This window comes from Clupea harengus, chromosome 14 (genome assembly GCF_900700415.2).
Source record: "Clupea harengus chromosome 14, Ch_v2.0.2, whole genome shotgun sequence".
Lineage (NCBI taxonomy): Eukaryota > Metazoa > Chordata > Actinopteri > Clupeiformes > Clupeidae > Clupea > Clupea harengus.
Window position 1 is genome coordinate 24619159 of NC_045165.1, and position 23451 is coordinate 24642609.

The 23451-nt window shown below is 44.4% G+C and overlaps 1 protein-coding gene across 1 annotated transcript; it reads left to right on the plus strand.

Annotated features, from left to right (window-relative positions):
* The first annotated feature begins 3316 nt into the window (after positions 1-3316).
* htr1d (5-hydroxytryptamine (serotonin) receptor 1D, G protein-coupled) lies at positions 3317-19255 on the plus strand. Its single transcript, XM_031580765.2, has 2 exons — positions 3317-4155; positions 16487-19255. Exon 2 carries the CDS (start codon positions 17471-17473, stop codon positions 18647-18649), a length of 1179 nt encoding a protein of 392 aa, XP_031436625.1. The 5' UTR covers positions 3317-4155; positions 16487-17470; the 3' UTR covers positions 18650-19255.
* The last annotated feature ends 4196 nt before the right edge of the window (positions 19256-23451 follow it).

Here is a 23451-nt window from a genome sequence, read left to right on the forward strand (position 1 = left end):
GGGGCCGGCTCTGGCCAGTCTTTTATTTGGGGTGGCACTTGATTGTCAAAAACTACTATTTTAAAACTCACACACTGCATCACTCAGAGCAGCAGTTTTCTAACGGCTCATATAGCCATAAACAATGGCTTGAACCTTCTTATGGACACTAATGATGTCTTATTGATAATCTCATGTTATTGGAATGGGTGCTTAGATAATGTGTGAGTGCGATGTGTCATGATTATGTGAGGGGGTTCGGGACCTTAACATGAGACAGGGATGTTTTTAGTGCAAGTGACAGACACGATATGAATTGTCATTTTAGGCGATAATTTATTTAGGTAAACTGTAGCATTTTAAGTGCAATATTCCATTCATTTGCGATAATATATACATATACATATGTATATATAAAGAGAAAGAAAAGCAAAAACATTACATCACACACACATGTCCCATAATACATAAAGAAAAAAAATATCAACAATATGTATAATGTACATTGAACAGTATCACTACAAACAGTGAACAATATCACTAGCTTACTACATCAAACAGATTGTGGTGCTGAATGAAAACAGAGCACTGACAAACCAGGTCTACAAGGGGCACTCTTTGTTTGTGTGTGTGTGTGTGTGTGTGTGTGTGTGTGTGTGTGTGTGTGTGTGTGTGTGTGTGTGTGTGTGTGTGTGTGTGTGTGTGTGTGTGTGTGTGTGTGTGTGTGTGTGAGTCAGTGAGTCAGTGAGTGTAGGTAGATCCATGTAAATAATTTTACATAATTGTCTTTTTTGTTTGTTAGAGGTAGAGTCTTCACTTATGGAGTATTCTAACCAGGGGTGGACTGCACACCACTCACCCTTGAAGCTCCTGTTTCGGTTTCCCTGGAGTGTCTTGGGGAAATTTAGTTGAGGTTGCGCTGGAGCTTCACCTAACTAGCGCTAGCTCGCTAGCCAGAGATAATCTTACAAGTTTGCAAAAATAACAGCAGCAGCCTAACTCAACTCACTCTGCCACAATTCCTCAATGTTGACTCATTCTTACACATTAAATTGAGTGTGAAGATAACTTTATGATCTTATCATTTCAATGATCCTTTCAAGTATCACCAACTTACTCACCTGTTAGTTACAGTGGTATCCAGTGGTTAGCTGCTAGTCTCCATTGAAGCGCTGTCAGAATGCAGGCACGTTGGTTTGTGTGTTGCGCTGTTGATGGGGGCGCGGCCCAACATGTTGCAAATATGGGGCTTGTAGCGTAAGTGACAAATGACAATATAAGACGACTTGATAAAAAAAATATGAATGCATTTATTTCAGCTTTATACCAATTCTATTCAGGTGGGTTTTCTGTATTTATTTATTTTTGCCGTGCCGTGAGGTTGGGGGGGCCGGCAGGGTGGCCATTCTCTGACCAATGGTGGCCGTGGCCCCCCCTGGCCACCACGTGGCCACGCCCCTGCTTGAGCGGCTGGGCCAGGCTCTCGGGCTCTTTGTAGACTCCGTCCCGGAGGGTGATCCTTGTCGAGCCTTGGTCGATGCGGGGTCCACCATTTCCATTGTCCTGCCCGGCACGCTACCCAGCTCCGAGAAGTCAGGACCACCAGGTCTGACCACCACCAATTCCAGAGGAAGAATCTTCGCACCCAAGCAGCCACCTCCTCAGCCAGCAGCCGCCACATCGGAGAGCCTTGGTGCTTCCAGAGACCAACACGCTGAGACCGCCATCGACAGCTGAGACCAGGCAGGCAATTGAGGAGCTGTACCAGTGGAGTCCCGAGGGTCTCGCTGCTGGTGTCTCCCTGCCTGCATGCCCAGGTCCTCCAGTTGGTCCATGGCTCTTTGGGGATGGAACACTTTGGCATCACCAAGATGCTCCATTCCCTATTTTACTGGCAGGGCTGTCGGCAGGACATGGAACTGCACCATCGGTGCGACACCTGCACAGCAAAATGGGGTCTGACCAGGGCAGCTATGTACCGACTGTGGATGTGCTGGGCCCATTTCCTGTCACCGGTAAGGGGAACTACTACATCTTGGTGGCCATGGACTATTTCACACAGTGGCCAGAGATGTATGCAGTCCCCGACCAGAGTGCCACACCCACTGCTGTGGTCAAACAACCCTGTTGCATCCCTGGGATATAGAATAGAAAAGGCTTTATTGTCATTGTATTTGCATACAACGAAATTTGGAAAGTGACAGACTAGTTGAATGTTTTTATTGCACTCTGGCGACCCAGGAGAGAACTGCAAACCCCGGTGGACTTGGTGTTCGGTCCGCCTCCAGCAGGGGGGTGGTGAGCCCGGGCTGGACTATTTTCGCAACCTTTCAGGCAAGGCTGTGGGGGGTGCATGAGTTGCCCAGGTGGGCGCTAAGCGAGCCTAAGTCACTCTGTTCCGGGGGGAAGACTTCTCCGCTGGAGAACAGGTATGTGTGTACTGCCCCGAGAAAAAGAAGAGAGTGTCACCAAAACTGTCAAGCCAGTAGGTTGGGCTGTGTGTTGGTATAGCTAAATTGTCTGATGTAGTTTATCGAGTCCAGCTAGTAAGGTAATTGTGATTGTATCTGGCTCTGTATTGGCCCCTGGTTTGCACCGAGTGTGAAGAGGGAAACACTGAGACTGAGGGCGCTGCACCCACCCCTGTGTAAACTCCGCAAGCATCTGAGGCACCCCTGGGGCACTTACAGGGACAGCATCAACTCCCGACCCACCTTAGGGACCATGTTTTGCAGGCATGTGTCGATGGGGACATGTGACCTACCTGGGGGCTATGTGGTGTGTAGCAGGAGTGATGTGTGTGTGATTGCCCGAATTTCAGTGTGTGCTTGTTATATGATGTACTCCCAGTGTTCTGTGTAAACAATCTGATGTCTAATGATTCGATTTATTGTTCTAATCTAAGCGGTTTTGTCTACCCTGAGCCTGTAAAATGTGTCTGCATTTATAAGCCCGCTCCATTTGCCATTCAGCATGTCTGGTTGTGGTTGTGCCTTGTGTTAATAAATTGCAAGAAAGCTTACCCCTTTTTGTCCCTCTGTTAGGGGGGTTATGTCTCCTGCATGGTAGCTACATGCAGTGGCTATAATCCTTAATTTGTACATCTGTGTAATTGATTTTAAAATAACAAATTGTAATATTTACCAATAATATGAATGTAATCAGATTAATAATGTTTAACAAGAATTCTAAAAACATAAATCGGGCGACAACAATCTTGCATTTTACGAGGCTATTTCTCAATGCTGACCTTGTGTAATAGCAATACTGTCGTCCTTTATGTTTTCGTACGTTTTCAATGAAAGGGTCCGGTATAAATGCTTCCCATTCTCCCAGTTACTGTCAGTCAGCTTTCGCTTGCACCAAAAGGAGGCTGTACACTTGGCTCTGTCAGAGAACCCGTTCAAGTGTGAAACCGTGTGACGGGTGCGCTCAACACTCCGTGCGTAATTTTTACCTGGGCTGGTCGGCGGGGACACTTTAGAAGAAATGTAGCGCACTTTAACTAACTGACCCAAGGGACAGGACAGGGACCGGGAGCTGCACCGGGATATCCCCCCGGGAATTCGCACTTTCAGTATGTCAGATGCAAGCAGTTTTACTCCAATATCGCAGGAAATATGAAGGGGGCACTTTTGAAGAGTAACATCATTCTTTTTAGAAGGGGTGGTTTAACACAAGAAAAACATACTACATGGACGTGTACTTTCCTTTTTTAATTTTTTTTAAAAAGCCTACTGCTACTTCTTTGGAGCATATTTACACAATGGATTTAACGACTGTGCTTTGTGGACTGTGCTGTGGTTAAAACCGAAATGTTGTAGGGTGTGCAATATTATGGACTGTTTAACTTGAGTGGCTCAATATTTCAACAACAATTGCGCGATTAGTTCTGCTCTTCGTCCTATCACTGCGCACGAGCTTTTCAGATTGCGCTGACATGAGACATATAGTGAGTGTTTGGAGTAGATACTTCCATTCCTCGTGATTCGTCTTCTGGTGCCAGCGAATGGGAAAGACCTAGAAAGTGTATTTTAACACAAACCACAATTATGCATGTTTAGAATAAATGTGTGACTGAATTCTAACAAAGAACTGTGTTAGAAGTTGCTATCCACTTTTTTTCGATGGACAGTAACATGTGACGAGGAAATAACTTTATCAATCTTTTACATGGTAAGTTGTGTTTGAATTGTTTTACGAGCTCTTTTCCTTGGTGTAGAGTAAAGAGTTAGTGCTTCATCATTGCGTTGCAAAATAACAATATTTCATACGCTCGTTGAAGTGATATTCATGTCTATCGTATGGTTTCAACTTGTCCAACGGGAGAAAAAGGTACCTCATTCTTTTTTAATTCATCGAGATGTAGGCATGGGTTTTATCTTTGGAGGTCCCGAGCACACTTGAATGAGGTTACCTTGGTCGATGGTGCATTGCTGACCAACACACGCTCAAGCGCACCAGGGCTGAGAGGTCGGAACAGGCATAAAGGCATTCTCCAAGCGAAGCCCAGTTAAGTGCCGAGAGTCGAGCTATAAACAGTCCTCTGGATTTAATTCCCGTTCATTTAAACACCTTAACTTAATGAAAATTATTTTTACGGGTTTGTGACAGTGGAAAACCGACTGGTTATAACCATTCAGGAGAGCAGTTAAGATTTGAATTATGCCTTTAATTAAAGTGAACGAATAATCCTCTGTGACATTTTGTAGATTTTCCACTAGCCATAACCCTTGACCTATGTAGCTAATCTTTAAGGTTCTAAAGCTCAAGAGCTTTAGCATGTTGATATTTGATGAAAAAAAGGGTTAATGTCAAGATCACATCTGGAATGGATAGATGCCCTTATGCTTATAGCAGTCATTAACTCTGTGACTGGGCATTAGCAAACTAGCTGAGTTCAAAGCAGAGTGATATCTGTCATTTCCATACCCTCAATATGTACACCGTGAAAAGTATGGGCAGCATGTTCAATTTAAGGACATAATTACCCAAGTGAGGGAATTGGAAAAAGGGCCACATACCTGTCTTACCTGTCCCATTTTTTTTAGACATTTGCTCTTATTCATATACTACAAAGTACTAGTACCACACACACACACACACACACACACACACACACACATACACACACAGAGAGTAGGGATCCAAAATAAGCATCCATTAACCAGTTTTGAGTTTCAATCATGGGTAGCAGTTGTAGTAGTAACCAATAGTTTTCATTTCATCATCAGAAAAGATGGTTAGAAATATAAATGATTACATGAAGTGGAGGTTTTGTATGCGTATGGAACAGGCACCCCGTGAGATGATGAAACTCAAACTAATATTGCTCGATTAAAGCATTAGAGATGAAGGAGAAAGAGACTTACTGACCGCTTGCTATCTCTCAATTTCCCTTTCTTCATTTCTCCCTCCCTCTCTTATTCTATTTGTCTACTAAATTCCTGCTTCAGCCATTTCCACATTAATTTACTCGCATCCCTCTCCTTCACACTCAGTATCTTCCCTATAAAGGCCACCAGGATCCCGTCATGGCTTCCAGTGATTGTGGAGTAACCTTCTCCACCGATTCTAGCCGTATTGCACTGACCTTGAGGCACATCATACTGAGGCAAAAGTATTTCCCGGCAGAGGTAGAGAATACAAGTGATAAGAAGTACTTTTCTCAAAATTAATATCAGAAGTGATTGGATGATTTTTGATGTCTGTGACGTCCATGCTATGTCCACAGCAAGGTTGACATGGATGGCAGTTTATTTGCATTTTATAAGCCTTATGCCTTATGCCTTTAGATGCTTTTAGATGTGTTGGTTTGGTATGGAATGTTGGACAGACTTGTAGACTCTATGTAGGTGGTACTAGCATGGTGCCAGCTGCCCAAACTGCCCACTACGAGTGTGGTCATCTCATTTGATTGGGCAGTGATGCAGCTGAATGTGTGCATGGTTGATGTAGACATGTCAGCAGTATTCCCCTTTTTAAAGTGTAATTTCAATCAAATCTCTGTCAATGCAGCAGCACATATTTGGGATCTTATGAAAAGGATTTTTGGTAGGGCTTACTGTAGTCTTACAAATTGAATGAAACCATTACTTCCAGGCTAACCCAAACCACATCCACAACAGGCAAACATTTGCCCAAGTCTATATCTTTATTCAAGTTACAACCTATATTAAACTTAATATCTTCTTCTTAATATCTTCTTCTTCTCTCTCTCTCTCTCTCTGTCTCTCTCTCTCTCTCTCTCTCTCTCCCTCTCTTTCTCTCAATTAAGTTTAATTAAGTTAAAAATACACTTGCTTTATTGACATGACTATAAGAAACAGCGTTGCCAAAGCAAACTTGAGGAACAAAACGCAAACATATAGGCTGCATAGGGATAAACAATTCAAGTACAATAATATTATTATAAGAGATTATATGTGTCGTAATGTGGTGTGCCTCCTGTTTGCGATCTACAGGTATTAAATATATCACGTAAGCAAGGTGGTTGGACTGTGAGGTACCTCTTGCTGTGCACACTGCACGTATCCAGGAGTTGAAGGGCCCAGGGGCCCTTGATTTCATAATCCGTCTACGCTCATTCTCTGACTGTGTGATGCTCATATTACACAGCACTATGCGGTATGTCTAGTTTAAACTTCACACAATCTTATTAGTTGCATGTGGCCAAGGATTCCATCAAAATCTTTTAAAAGGGGAAGGGAATGTTTTTATGCCCGACACCGAACCTAGATCTAATTAATTTCACACTTGACAACCCTTTTAGTGTCTGGAGACACACCATGTCAATTTTGGTTGCTCACTCAAACCCTTTTTCCCAGCTGTACTGTTCAGATGTCATATCATTTATGTACAAATTTTATCACCTACTAAATTATTTAGACATTGTTTAGAGCTTAGTATGTCACAGTTCTACACGTGGTTTTCAAGACACTCATTTTGACCCAAGGCTGCATTACTTGTTTGCGGTTCAAGCTTCGTCACAACAGTGCTAAACTAAAAATGCCCCACTGTCTCTGATAAATGTGATGTTTTTGCTAATCTATTTAGGTTTATACTTTATGCTAGCATATTTGTGTTGTCTACAAGTACAGGTCTTTGGGATAGTGATGATTTAAACAGTTGAGTGGAATCTATAGTGCTATGGTAGATTGTCATACTGTATCATAGGACCTGCTACGGCAATAAGAGGAGTAGTGAACAGGGTAATGGTAATCTCAGAGAATCTCAAATGGATATGTCTTTGCATTTATGTCTGAGAGAACCAGAGGTTTAGTCTTAGTTTACAGGCTGCTGTTTATGTCCCACAGTAGCCGGCATTTCTTAAAAAACCATCTTTGTTGATGGAAAATTATGTGTAACATGGTTGGAAAACAGCAATGCATTCCAGTTCCCTGCAATACAGGACTAGAATGCAAGCAAGATGGTGCATAAATATGATATGGTGTGACGATGATGTTTCATTATACTAGTTCTCGTAGACCTCCAGTTGACTTGGCTAACAGTGTTTACTGAGCTGTTTACAGTGTCGTGAAGGCAGACACTTTGTATATGTTAGAGTTTTCCATTATTCAGCAGTTTTTTTTTATTATTATTCTTTTTCAGCAGAATGGCTGAATAGTGCAGAAACTGTATGAAAGAAGAATTTGGCTTTGGACAGATTATGCAAGACCAGGATAAACAAAAGCCTTTGTCTAGCGGATCCAAATAAATCCTTTATTTTTTCAGAACCTCAGTCACCGGTTCTCCAGTGGAAGAAACAGTGCATTCTCCACTATACCAGGAGGATAGCAACACAGAGTTAAACTGTACTGGTAATCCTACTGTGTTGTAATCTAGGATTTTCACAGGCAGGACTATGGCAGTGCTGGACTCAGCTCCCGAAACATCAGATCTAATAATAAGTCGGCCGGCCGCTTTCTCGTGTCTATATGTCCATTCATCTTTATCTCACCAATCTGTTCACCACAGCCCATCCATGTCATGTTCCAGCCTCGTCTGTTCCTTTGTATGAGCATCTTCATAAAGGTCCACTGGCGACAGGAATCTAATTCTGCATGCTGTACCACCAACACTGTAAGTGTTCTCAAGTGTAAGGGTGATGTATGTCCACACAGCCATAGCATGGAACAGGCAGAAGAGAATTATGAGTTGTGAAGCCTGTGCTTCATCCCCCTGTATAACTGAATGATGGATAGAGCTCCCTACTGTGTGTTGACAGGAAATGAGAAGCGATGGTCAGCTGGACTGCTCAGGCTGGCTATATACATAATCGCTGATAGTCCCGCCACCCTGTAGACTAATGCTCTCTCTCTTATCCTGTTCTGTCTCTGGGATACTCCTCGGCCCACCATTTTGGCTCTTAAATCCGCCAGCCTGGTGTCTTGTGTTGTCTCTCTATCTCTGCCTTTCATCTCCCTGTTAATAAAACATCCCCTAGTGATAAGGCACCGCAGAGCTTCGTGAGATAGGAGCTTGTCGGCTCTTGCATAGCAAAGGCCCATAACAAGCTCCCTGAAGCAAACAATTCCAGTGATTTCTCAGCTGTCTTTTTTCAGCTGAAAAGGCTTGCTCGTGGGAGCACACCACACTGGTTGGTCCAGCGTCTATTTATTGATCAGGTTACCTGCTGACCTGCTATGAAAAATCTTGGGTCATCCACCACCATACAGTACTGTAATACTGAGAGATTACCAGTGCTGTTGAAACCACAACATTCATTTCTAGATTCTATCTACCGAACAGCGATCTCTATGTGCTTTGACATGTATTTTTAAGGCACTCCTAGCACAGACACTCTGTTTGTGTATGCCAAGACATGGCATTGCAGGCATTCAAACCGAAGAACGAGCTGTAACAAAAGATTAGCGCAAACAGGAGCACCTGCCAATCAGACTACTGTAGGCTCCTGTGCTCCACACGAGTCCCCCCCCCGTAATGAGTAGACTCAGTGAATCATCAGAGGCAATTAAGATGCGTTGCTTGGCAAATGACAAGCACTATTACACAGCACAGAACATTCAGATGCATTTCACTGTATTTGCCGCTTGGCTGAAAATAGAAGAGGACTTTTTGTGCTGTTACTATCAGTGGGAAGAACTGGTTATTGTTTCTACATAGGGATAATGGTGTTGAGGTTTTTTTTTCATGTTATCAGTCTGTCAAAGCAAGAGTAGCTGTGATTCTATTACAGATAGTTTGTTTAGGAAAGGGGAATTCTGATTCTACCGGAAACACTCTGAAGCATAATTGATTTTTAAAGCATAATATGGTTTATAAGCATATAACAGTTTAAGTGTATCAATAAATCTTAGGCCCCATACAAGACAGGTGTAAGCTGGTTATTGGTCAGGAACACTGAAGGAACAAACAAGGTGGATTAGAATGTTCCAGGTAGAACTTTTGCTGAAGCCTCCATTAACACTACTCTTGTGTGATGATGGGCAGGAAACACAGACACACTGTGGCAGTGGGTTCCTTGGTAAGGTGTAGATGGTAGAATTGGTTTCTTATCTGCAACCATCTGAAAGGAGGAAAATGAAACAGTGAGTCAAGATTGAAATAAGGGTGAATTTTCAATGTGCTCTCAGATGACCAAGCATTTTGCCCCTTTAATGTTATTGTGTATCAGCTAAATATATAGCATTTCTGGGCTAACCATTGGCACTGTCCCCTAATGATAATTTGAACATCAGCAAAAGCTCCAATGTGAGCTGGATTTGGAGGACTCAGGTGTCCCATATTACTTTGAGCCTGTCCTACTTCCTGTGCCCGTTTTGCCAATGCTCTATTCCTAACCAGTAGCTGGGAGGGACAGCTTGAGTAAACTGAAGGAGAGTTGCATAATTGCTGAATCGTCCGTTTCAGTGTCAAATACCGCCACATCTGGAGCACCATATGGGTACCAAGTCACACTGCTTACAGTGTCACTCTGACATCGCTTCATGGACTCTCTCTCTATCTTATTTCACCAGTGTGAGCCAAAGTAGGCATTTGAAAGCTGTGTTTTGGCTGCCAGACCAAGAGAGAGGATAGTGCCTTGTTCCCCATTAAACAGTCTCTTCCTTCCTACAGATACGCTTACACACATCACAGATTAAAGTCTCCAGACTCCCGGATCTGTCCAGTGGGCTTTTCTTTTTTGGGCTTGTGTGCCCAGAGGTTAGGATTACCACATTGTCACTAAACCATCTGTGCCTCCCACTACATCCATCTGAGTAAGCACTGCAATCCTCCTAACCCCCAACCTCCACCCACCCACCCCCACTACCACTCCCCTCCCCTCCCCTCCCCTCCCGCCTGCCCAACTCACATGCCACCCTCCTCCAGAAGCTCACACAGCCAGATAAGCGCACCACACCCCCCCCTCTCCACCCCCTCTCGCCGTCAGCCTTCCACAGCGGCCGTGGCCCCTCAGAGCGCGGCCCCTCAACCCACGCGCTCATCCATGATCTGTGTATCATGCAGATCCATGGGTGGAGGCACATGCAGGCTATTTCCAGACAAATGTTCCCACAGTGATCACCCAAGACACAGAACTAATCTAGGACAACTGATTGGAAACAGTGTTACAAACAAACACTGAAATGGGCTGGATTACCCAAGAATGTGTTTCATTCAGATCTCCATCGCTCTGTTTTAATCCCAGACCTGGAACAGAAAGAACACAGCATTTACAACATGCACAATTACTGAAAAATACATTATACAAAAATATGAATGTTTTGCGTGAACATTTTACTTCACATGGACATTATTTGTGGCATTTCTGTGTTGTATAGCTCTTATTTATTTACATTTTACCTTATTTATTTATTTATTTACCTTTTACCCTCATCTCCTGATATCTATAATTAGATCGCCTCATGAGTTCTTGTTAAATAAGTTATTTATGGTGCAGAATGATTGAATTTTGTCAAAACAGTTTTAAAGCAGCTCCCCGCCACACGTCCAGCATTTGGTCTTTTGATATGCGGTGCATTTGCAAAATCTCACGACTCGCACTTAGTGAACAAGGAACCCCATGAGACAACAGTAGAGCTGCATGCCTCGTCATCTTATTTGCACAGTTCTGTTCATGAAAAGCCAATTTATACCAACCGGCTGCCTTTCATTCACAGCCCACAGGAAGCTCTCTCATGAGTGCCTTTGCATAATGCCGACTCTCGCCGATGAGCCCAGAGTAAGACGCTGCTATTCTGGAGGGCTCTCGCAAATGAGAACAGTTTAGAGACGGCCCCAGGATATATGTCTGTTGTGAGTCATACTGTGCAAATCAGATTGTGAAATCTACTGCCCACTGTCAAAGACTCGTGTGCCCCCTCTTCGCCAACAGTTAAAGCAGTGAGGAATTAGCGAAGTTCCTCTCTGATGTCTCTTGGGCGTCTATATTAAGCTCAAGTGACTGAGGGACTTAGTTACACAACTGGATTCACAGTAGAAGCATATAATGCACAGGCTGTCATTAAATTGACATGCTTGATCACTTCATCAACAACAAACCCATGAGGAATGGATATAGTATTTTCTATTGTCATACAATCAACCAGTTAGAAAATGGGCCCACTATTTTTTGCTACAACCGCTCATGTGTAGCACCACATGCTGTGAAAAGTGGCTGTCTTGTTGAATGACTGTTTTGCCATCTTGACATTTTTTGTATGCGTGCTCACACATACACACTTCACACTGAGCGCGTGTGAAGTGAGAGCAATGCCTCAATGACCGTCCCAATAGATGGAGCACGATCATCCTTTACAAACCACTTTGGCACCTGTATGCCAATATGAAGCAGCTAACCCCCTTCAGAGCCAGTACTGAGCCTACAACATTGTAACCCAGCACCCTACCTGCAGCTCCCTGTGTGGCAGAAGATGCATTATCCCTGCACGGCTCGCCGCCATGTCCCTGCTAAATCAATTTGGTCTTTTCAAAACAAGCAGCACAGAGCAAGCAGTACAAGACCAGAGGCTGGGTATTAAACACCAGGGCCAGGCTAACATATCTGTGGTGTGTGTGTGTGTGTGTGTGTGTGTGTGTGTGTGTGTGTGTGTGTGTGTCTGTCTGTCTGTAGAAGTGTGCGTCTGTGTGTGTGTGTATGTGTGTGCGTCTGTATGAGTGTGTGTGTGTGTGTGTGTGTGTGTGTGTGTGTGTGGTGTGTGTGTGTCTGTCTGTTTGAGTGTGTGTGTGTGTGTGCAGCCTTAGCAACTGTGCCAGAGAGGTAATGCTGTCAGCCTGCATGTTGTTTGAGCCAGCCTGTGTTTGAGTCTCAATTCTCTCATTAACTTTGCCTCCTAACTCAAGACTAATTGTCAGCTTGGAGCCAGAATCCTGAACACCCAGGCGTGCACACACACACACACACACACACACACACACACACACACACACACACACACACACACACACACACACACACACACACACACACACACACACACACACACACACACATTCATTACTCAACGACCGGCCTTCGTAGACATGCAGTGCACATCTCCTTGTCTCAGTCCGTCTCTCTCCATAGTCTCCCATGCCTAGTGAGAGGAGAGGCAGGTCATTCCCTAGCAGACACACATACAGGTCCCATCAGCTCCTTAAACAGCAGCCCTGTCTCTCTCTCAGGCCTGGGTTTAATCGAGTGCTCACAGCACTTATTGGACTTGACAGGCACAGAGTGATAGCTGGGAGCGGCTGTGGGTTTTGATATTTAGCCCCTGTGATAAGCTCTCAATGTGGGTGACCTACTCTGTCTCCTGAGATTACAAAGCATGGAGAAGAAAATGCCCTGCCCTCTTTTTAATCCATCAACGCAGCACTTCACTTATAAAACAATTGGGATAAGGGAATCTGCCGAGATGAAAAAATGATGTGATAAATGTAACAGTTAAAGTTGAATATGACTTTGACATTAATGTACTTGTTGACACTTTTATTATAATTTTGATACAAACTGATAGTGACATCTCTATGATAGTACAGACAATTTCTTTCTTGAGATTGCCTGGAAATGAACTGATGAAATGTGCTTGGCCAGATTCATGTTCTACCAGGAATGCATAGTAAGTTGAGGCGTCGCACTTAGTCTATCCTAGTCTATAGTCTTTAAACTGAGCACCTCGTCTTTGAAGGAGCCGGGTTAGGTACAGAAGGCCTGCCTCCCAAAGAGGCTTGTGCTCTTGCACTGACGTGTGAGTCTCTCTGTATTTCTTGTGACTTTGGTATGAGCATATTTTAGCACTGGCTGTTGAGGATCACTTCGTGGACACAATTTGTGCCCCATTTTGTTTAAACTGTGTGTGTGTGTGCTGCCTGGGGACATTTTTTAAACATCCTTGGATAATCTAAAGTGTCTTCTCAGAGGCCTTAAGAACACTTTCAGTTTCCTGAAGGACTTCTCCATCATGAAGGCTAAGTTGATGACTTATAGAACAGCATTACTGTGGCAATAATAGAGCACTTTGCTGTTGATCTTCGGAGGGCCATGGCGACCTGAGGCTAGGACACCACAAAAGCTTCTATATAGGAGATCTGCGGCTTTGGCTGCTGTTTCAACACGTTCTGAAATGCCCTTTTTCCATTTCTTTGGTTCTACAGACCTTTCTTGTGGCTCTAAAAGCAATGCCTGGCTCAAAGCTTTGAGATTGTGTGACATAAACGGACTTACCGCCTCTGACATTAGCGGTGGGAGATTTGGCTTTATGCTATTTGAGTTCTGGAACAAAGTATCTCCCACACAGAGCACTTTATCAGGTGGAGTGGGAAGGGGTGCCCGAAACGATTGAAGCGATTGAATCTAAAAGATGTTTACTTTTACTTTCATATTCGCCTACACGTCTGCCTCCTTATTGGCCCGTAGAGTCTGCTTTTAGTGAGCTGAGTTTCTATTTAAATGACAGTTCTCCAAGACTTTACCGTTTTCCTGCACTTCAGTCAGCAGAGTTTTGTGAGATTGCTTTGATGGATGTTTTGAAACTATACAGTGTGCATTAGTGTTTGTTCTCAGAAGGCAGTCACTCAGGGATGGCTCACACTAGCTGCTTCAAGTCATTGAGATCGTTGTTTTCAGAAGGCAGTCACTCAGGGACGGCTCACACTAGCTGCTTCAAGTCATCGCTTCACGGGTCATGAGTCGGCACGAGCCGCTCAGGGCAGAAAATGACTCGGAAGTTGCTAACTCAAACATGGCGCCAGGTTTTGCTGAAATATTGTTTTCCATCACCGAAATGCAGCCCGGTTCCCCCCAGATTGGAAGCAGATATGGATTCAAATGGAAGCCGCACGTGCGGGTTTATGAAATATGCAAAAAGGATAGGCAGATAGCGGGAATGGAAATCTATTCCCCAGGCCCACAGAATAGCTGCTGCTGCCGCTGACTAAATCAAGGTGACGGGAAATCAGATAAAAGTTGTCTGCAGCTGCTACAGTGGCAGTAGGGAGCATTCAGGTGGCTTGTTGATATGGCGGGTATTACACAGTCTATGGAATATTACGTGTTTCCTCTCTTCATCTCTTCAGAAATGTTGTAGCAATAACACATAGAAATGCACAACAATATCTCTTATGGTAGAAAATGTAGAAAATCTATCAAGAACATGTACTTTTTAAAACACAATTGCAAGACATGTCAGCTGCAGAACTCTAAGATCACTCTTTCCCGTGGCAAGATATTATTATAGTTTGAACATAACAATCCACAGATTGGTGATGTTGAATACATCAAAGTGGGCAACATTGGAGTTTAATCCCACCAAGGGCATTTCAAATAGTTTTTTCAGGTGTTGTTTAATTCACTATAACCCTCTTCCAACCTGTAACAATCAATCTGTTTTGACTGTATTCTTTTCCAAAGCTTATGAGGCACATGAAAGCACCCCTCATCAGCATGTTGCTTTTGTTTTGTTCAGTGCCATTTTTTTCTGCCTTACACTGAACAACTGATACTTGAAAAATGGAGACTGACTCCCTGGTTATGATTTTCACAGCTTCACGGTGAACAGATACAGTCCGTGAGACATTTCTCGGAGGCCCACTCTGCCTTTGAAAAGCGCTACTCTGCTTACCGCAGTCAGAGGCACAACAACAACAACAACAGTGACGTGACAACAAACGGAGGACACAAAGTTCCCACCTCTCTCTGCATCTTCACTCATATCCCTGTGACAGGCCCCCTAACCTGACAGATGTGGGGCAGATTGGGTCGCCTACCTGTCACATCCAGTCTCTCTGGCTTCAAAGTGAAGTCATGTGCAAAGTGAGCAGCGTGCGCAGGGAGACGGCCGACCACCCACGGGAGTCTGACCTGCTCCTCTGCTCAGGCCACATGGTTGGTCACACACAGCCATCTAGTTATGTATTTATTTATTTATCTATCTATCAGAAAACAGAAAAGAAATACAGGTGTGTTTGCTTCTAATAGAGAAGCCTGTGCTTACATGAAAAGATAAATGAATCTTAGTTTTTAGGAATCTTTATTTGCATGAAACAACATTACTTATTCGTTGACATAAATCCCTTATGGACTGATCACGGTGGGTGCGTTAACAAGCATGCCCGTGAAAGGTGCTGTCATCCGTAGCAGCAAGGTCAGCTTAGCTTAACCCTCGCCTGAAGATTTCTCGAGCAAAGCAACGCAGCTTTGAGAGCGAGGTTTTCTTGCAGAGCTCTGATCTGAGGAAGCTTTTACAAGCTCTAAACTAAATGTGCCATCCCAGTAGTGGATATTCTCAATTAGTACAGTGGTCATCATTACATAATCTCTCTCTCTCTCAGTTTGGTGAGATGATGTCGAATGTTGTCCCTGCTTCATGCCGATCTCCAAGAGACAAGTGTCAGTGTTGAGAGGAGGGTGCTTTAAGAGCCTAGTGGCCGTGTTGTTGTTGTTGTGTGTGTTGAGTAATGAGCTGGCTCATGCCCACAATGAGAGCAGTCATTAGCCTGTGGGAGCAGAAGAGTGGGCAGCAACGCACATCATCCTGTGGACAAGTAATGAGAAAACAGCCTCTAGCTAAATACGCTCGGCTCATCAACGACCTCACCAACCTGTGTGAGTGTGTGTGTGTGTGGTGTGTGAGTGTGTGTGTGTGTGAGTGTGTGTGTTAGCATGTATTGATGCAGGTGTACGTGCATGTACATACATATGCATGCCCCGAATCATGCATTACGAAGCAAGCTATTTGCATGTTGCATATTTGCTATTTGCAATCTGAAAACCATATAATGGCGGCATCTGCGAGACTGAAGTAGGAATCTTGAGCTGAGATCCCGAGTAGAGAGGCTGGGGAGGCGTGTACTTTGGAGGGGGGGGGGAGGAGTGGGTCGGGCGACTGAGGTGGCTGTTCATGTATGCCCTGGGTCAGGTTGCATTCAAAGTGGCAATGAAAAATGTGTTCATGTTTCTCACATTCAGAGTTTTTACCTACACACTGTCTCACTTGTTCTCTCTCTCCTCTCCTCTCTCTCTCTCTCTCTGTCTCTCTGTTTCTCTCTCTTATTCTTGCAGTCTTCATCTAGCTTGTGCATGAAGACATGGCCCTTGCCTCAGAGTTTCTGCAAGCAAGTTGAAAGCTTCAGCCAGGGAGCACCTCTCTCCCTCGTCTTACATATGTTGGAAATAACAAATCAGTATTTGTATGAATCTCTCCACTTGTCAAGGGGGAATAGAGAACTGTCTTCCTTCATCATGGAACACCAAAGTCACCTGGCAAGAAGCGGAACGTAATGGATTATTTTAAGTGCTTTGCTGTGTTACGCCTAACCAAACCAGGCAGTGAAATTGGGGCACACGTGCATTTCTTCTGATTAAAAAAATTTGTGTCGTCAAAGCAAGTCCATTAAAAGACAAAAACAATATAAAAGCCAGTCCAACACCCCCCACACACACCCTCACACACACACACACACACTCACACACCCACACACACTCTCGGCCTCTACAGGAAACCGCTGTCAGACTGCGCTCTTGTTTCTTTGAGTTGCAGAGGGGGCAGAGTGTAGACTGTGTTTCAGGGTCCCGAGGACATCACCCAGGGACTAGGCCTGACCTGGTTGGAGTAAAGATAAGGACTCTGAGGCGCTGTGTGTGGAATACCAATGACCTCCTATCAATGAAGACCACCACAAAAAGTGAATCATACGAAGAGGAGAGGAGAGGAGAGGAGAGGTGGTCAACATGTAGATGGAACGAAAGTGAAGCACATGGCAAAATACACACCTGTTGATTTGTAGAACAAAAGAATTAATTTGAATTTCATTTGAATTCTCATTAGTTGTGATCTCATTAGTTGTAACAATAAGTGGAGTGTAAAAAAAACAACCAAACACATCAAAGAGGATGTTTGGTGAAGAGTGAGCACTGACTCCGTGCACATTACATAAGACAGTACATGAATATGTTTATGTTACAGGGACAAAACTTTCCCTTGAACCAGCTATGCTTACCCTATCCTTCTTTTGAGCCATTGCAAGCGTAGGACAGTTTGATAAGATGGAACCAGACAACAGCACGCTGGACCCTTTTCTCCTGAACGGCACGGCCGAGGAGGAGAGCACAGAGGCCCCCTGGGACGAGGCCACTCTCCTGGGGCTGCAGATCTCGCTGTCGGCGGCGTTGGCGGTGCTCACGCTGGCCACCGTGCTGTCCAACGCCTTCGTCATCACCACCATCTACATGACGCGCAAGCTGCACACGCCGGCCAACTTCCTGATCGGCTCGCTGGCCGTCACCGACCTGCTGGTGTCCATTCTGGTCATGCCCATCAGCATCCTGTACACGGTCAGCAGGACGTGGACGCTGGGTCAGATCATGTGCGACATCTGGCTCTCCTCGGACATCACCTTCTGCACGGCGTCCATCCTGCACCTGTGCGTGATCGCGCTGGACCGCTACTGGGCCATCACCGACGCGCTGGAGTACACCAAGCGCCGGACGACGCGGCGCGCCTCGTTGATGATCGCCGTCGTCTGGGTGATCTCCATCTCCATCTCCATACCGCCGCTCTTCTGGCGGCAGGCCAAAGCGCACGAGGAGCTGCCCGAGTGCATGGTCAACACCGACCAGATCTCCTACACGCTCTACTCCACCTTCGGCGCCTTCTACGTGCCCACCGTGCTGCTGGTCATCCTCTACGGGCGCATCTACGTCGCGGCGCGCTCGCGCATCCTCAAGTCGCCGGCCGCCTGTGGCAAGCGCTTCACCACCGCGCAGCTCATCCAGACGTCGGCCGGCTCCTCGCTCTGCTCCCTCAACTCGGCCTCCAACCAGGAAGGGAATGTGCACCCCATGGCCGGGGGGCACGGAGGTGGACTGGGCGGCGGCGGCGGTGGGGGTGGAGCCGGCGGATCGCCACTCTTCGCCAACAGCGTGAAGGTGAAGCTGGCCGACAGCGTGCTGGAGCGCAAGCGACTGTGCGCCGCCCGCGAGAAGAAGGCCACCAAGACGTTGGGCATCATCCTCGGCGCCTTCATCGTCTGCTGGCTGCCCTTCTTCGTGGGCACGCTGGTCATGGCCATCTGCAAGGAGTGCTGGTTCCATCCGGTGCTCTTCGACGTCTTCACCTGGCTCGGCTACCTGAACTCCCTCATCAACCCCATCATCTACACCATCTTCAACGACGAGTTCAAGCAGGCCTTCCAGAAACTCATCAAGTTCAAAACATGCCATTAGCGCCCGCTCTCTAATCAGAATCACTCTATGATTAAATAAGCTACAAAAGATGTGTACATGTTCTACTTGTGAAAAAGAGAAGACACAGTGATTTTTCATGCAGAGACCCACTGACCAGCGTGAGGAGTTTAGTGCCATACATGTCTTGTGTTCTCTTTGTGAAATTGTGCATGTGTGTTCAAGGATGGAACTGTCTTAGTGTTTTAGGTGTCATCATCTGCCTTACCAAAGGGAAAGAGACACTGCTCAAAACTCTGCCAAATATGTGCATATTCATGGACATAAAAGAAATAATCTACAAATAAGTTGGTGTTATTAGGGTAGATCACACACCATGGGGATATTACTGAATGGCTACACTGAACTTTCAACTGAATGAAGCTGGGACGTCGTGCATTATTGGTCCATTATGTAAAATGAATGGACTCCTAGTCATGTAAGAGAATATATTATAGAGTTTTAGTGCAACTGCATTTTGTGTGTTTTATGTCCAATAGCCAGGGTGTGTATCTGTGTACAGTACCAGCTGCAATTCACATTGAAAAGTACATTCAGAAAAGTTCTGTAAAATACTTTGGCTCCTCTATAAATATGGTCTAAGAGTCACAAATTTCATTTGCTTACGTTTGTTTGAAACACTCTATTATTAGATTTCATACCACAATACCCCATGGTATCTGAAGACACTGTTTATTATGTGTACTGTAAAAACAACATCACTGTGAAGGGTAAGATGGGCCGTCACATCGTGTTTGTCTACATGTGTCCTTTGGAGCTTTTTAGTTGGGTGCGTTTCACTCTGGGTACTCACCTGGGGCTTATTTCCCTAGTTCCGTGTCAAACTCACTTCAGACAAAAGAGCAGAATCTCGATAACAGGATTTCATCCTCACACCCAGAGGTATGCTAAGCATAGGGGGCAAGACAAGGAAGTCATGTGAGAAATTGACCTGTTGGTTCAGGGGATTGCCCATAGAGAATAAGCTGGGTTTGTTGAGAACAACATGGAGTCTATATCTGATGCAGTATTTCCTCTACATTCATTGCTATCCACTGCTAGTATTAATTCAGAGATATTCTGAATGTGGTGTTTGTGTGTGTGTGTGTGTGCACCAGCACGACCAACCTTACATCACCACAAAAGACAAGGAGAGAACAGGCAAGCGCTGGATACAAGAATCCCACCCTGCAGCTGATCGATTCCAGCCAGAAGACCCTGGAGGAACCACAGGTTGATGGCTGTCTGCAGGAAGAGCAGCGAAACACACACAGCATGAACCTAAGTGAGCCCAGCACTCTCATTTAATCACCCACCTACCTGTCGACAAGCTAAGCACCACAAGCATCACCGCCTCGTTTCCAAATCAGCACATTCATATGTTAATTCTGGCTTCCAAAGGAACTACCTCAATTAAAAAGTGGCAGAAGATTGATTGAGAGTGTCTGTTGCTAAGGCCTTTTGTGGCGCTGGGAAGTGTGGCTGAGTAAGTGCATTTCTCACAGCGCTAGCCCCGGTGTTAAACTTCCCGAGGCTCAGAATTCAGGATGCCTTGCGTCTTCACAGAACATAAAGAGAACAAATGCTGCCCTTGCACATCTCCATAGCTCCAGGACCATGATTTTTTCTTATTTTGTGAGCATACATGTGGGCGTGTAAGAATCACAAACTGTTGTAAAGCAGAATATGCTACTATAATTGCTCTGCCACATACCTTAAAACAGATAAATTATTCAGTATAAAGTTTATTATTATAATTACAAATAGAAAGATAATGGAGCCAGACTAAGGGTGGCTGGGGAGTTAGGGACTGGGCTTTCTTACTCATCAAACTCAAAGCAATTTAAGCACAAGGTCTGACGTGTAGGCATTGTGCCTTCTCACAAATGTATTTTTGGAGACTGAGGGTACATGGAGAATTAATGGCAACATGTTAAATGGAGCAGATTATAATGTATGTGTTATGAAAAGGCTTTGCCGTATGCGCAAAGACTTGTGGGCAGTCCAAGAGCGTGATGGATAAATAGATGATTCTCAGAGTAGTCAGAAAGAGGATTGTGTTTTAGGGCTTTATTCAGAGGATCCTAGCAAGTGGAGCAGTCTTGATGCAAAATATAGGTCACCTGAGCTGCAGTCTACCGTTGGAGATGAGACTGTACGGTTAAATTGCAAATAGTCATGTCCATGGCTTGCGAGAGATAGCAGGCATGTCAGCTTCAGTTAAATGGTGTGAGAGATTGTTTCTGATAACATTAAGTCCTCTTTAAAGAAAATTCCAAAAGGTCATTGTGCATTTAACCTTCCTCTCCGATGCATAGCGCCATAGCTTGGAGGCTAACAGCACACAAATAGAGGGGAAAAACGAAACAAAATAAGGATTCCAGTTTTATATAAACCAAGTATTCGCAGGAGAATTGACTGTTCATGTTCAATTCCTATCGCTAAAGAAATCCCCCTGTTTTTAATTAATGTTTTCATTAGGGTAAGGTATCAGAAGAGGGTCAATTCTGCCTGAGGGCATCTCCTTATCTTCAGATAATTTCTTTGCTGTTAAGTGCCACAACTAATGAGATGAGTTTTCCTCTCTCCTTTTAATTTAAAGTGACAGACCAAAAGGTTGCCCACTGATGTCGCCAATGGCTGACAAACAACCTATTTGCGACTGAACCTCCATGAAAGGAATCTGAGGATAACAAATGAGGAGGGACGTGCCTCGACTGCCGATGTTTTTCTCAGGTTGCTTGGGAGACCGTTGGGTGAATATGAAATAGAAGATGGCAGTCTACTTCGGGTGCAACAGCAGAGGATAATCAGCGTTGAAGATTGACATGTGGTGGCTGTGGAGGGAACACCTGCTTCTCATTTTCCCTGTGGGTCGTTTCTAATTGTCTTCAGTATCTGTATAAGCAGAAAAAAGGTGTTTCATCTTTGGGGAAATACAGTTGATACACCTCTCCTGAAGACATATGGTCCAATAATGAGAGTCTAGTACAGCTGCTTTTAATTTTAGCTTTTTCCACCAACAATACTCTAAACCAGTGTCTTGTCTATTATAACCACCATCAATTCTCCTCCTCTTTAGTCCCAGTCCATTGACCCTGAGTAATATGATGGACATGTCACCTCTAATTGGGCTACTACATTTTGTCTGTGGTGCATAACATGCTTCAACAGTCCATCAGCAACAATGCCAAACTGTCAGAGACACTGAGCATGTTCTGTGTAAAATATACAAGACATGCAACAACAGACTATGCATTGTTACAGCTTTATGCATCACATGTGATGTAACCCGCCTATATAGTAGTAATGTTTTTGATTTATCTAATTCAGTCCTTAATTGCTTTGGTTTTCTGTTTGCAATGATAGATATGTCAAGCCCATTAAGAGATTACGTAACCGTGCTCTAAGTCATCTGTAATTGACGTCTCCTGGAAAGCGACGCTTGAGTGAGGGTGTGCCTGACTTGCCAAATCTTTGGTGTTGATCCCTTCATCCTTGCATCCCAGCTTCCTTGTCTCCTCAGAGGGAGGAGCCCAGATGCAAGGAAAGGAAATAAGGAAAAGAAATGAGGATGGACAGCTGTGGAAATTACACAATACGTGCACAGTTTTGAGAGACATAAAGCTATGTTCCTCAATCCTTCATTGGCTCCTTAGTGTGTAAGATCAGTTTGAGTATTGAGAGCCATGCCACACACAGCTATCAGTGTCTGATATCATAAATGAAGGAGGAGACAAAGTGGGCAATCCTCCAACCATCTGAGCGACTGGAGTGATTTTTGTTCAAATAGCCCCAGTTTCTCCATCTAAAACTAATCTACATTTACGTCTCAAACTCAAATCACATTTCATTAATCGTCTTTGTCTCCTGTAATCTACAAATGACGATGATGCTTTCTAGAGCCCGTGAATAATATCAGCTGTATGAATATGAACATGGAAAGAATTTGTCTTCTCTCTTTCTCTGTATCTTCCCCTTTCTAGCTGTATTTTTACCCTGACCTGTCCCTTGCTCTCTTCTTCTCTCTGCAGGCATAAGAACCCCATAAATAATCACAACACACATCCAGCTTCCAATGATTTTTACTGCAGAACACATTAAAGTATGGGTTCAACCTTGTTTTGTGCAGGTTGCCCACACTCGAGTAAAGGTAAAGGTGGCAAATTGTTGTTCGTACCATTGCACACCGTACACCGTTAAATCATAGGGTAGACACAGGAAGGCACACTGACACACACTTGTGCACACCGACAAAAAATATCTATGATAAATGATTGAAGGAGTCCCATACATGTTTAATCATTCATGCAGTTTCCAAGACTCTCTGTCACTCTGAGCTGCCGAGGAAGAGGATGATGGGATAGGAGATGGTGTCTTGGTGAGTTGGTGCAGTGGTCAGTGTCACTGCTCTGTCAGCAGCAGACCTGATTATTGATTGCTGCAGGTTGTCTGTAAGTTGCTTTGGATAAAAGAGTCTGCTGAACACCTGACCTTTACCTTTTTAATGATACCAGGCCTTCTGATAACTTGTTTCTAGAAAGCTTTCGGTACAGTGCCCGCCAATTCCGCTACTTGTTCAACAGGGTCGTCGGAGTTATATTTCTTGTATAGATTTATTTAACGGTTTAGAGGTTTACATTTATCAAGTGAGTCTGTTGTTGGTCATCTAAGAACTTGGACACCCCATTATCCGTTTCTTTTTGCACTTAAAATTTTTATTTCAGAAATGGACTGTTAAAGTTCTGGATTTAGCCCAGAGGCTTTCTTGTCACTCTAGGGGAAGCGTCATATATTATGCATGG

Excerpts from the sequence above, each read along its gene's own strand:
- htr1d (XM_031580765.2), top strand. The coding sequence starts at position 17,471 with ATGGAACCAGACAACAGCACGCTGGACCCTTTTCTCCTGAACGGCACG.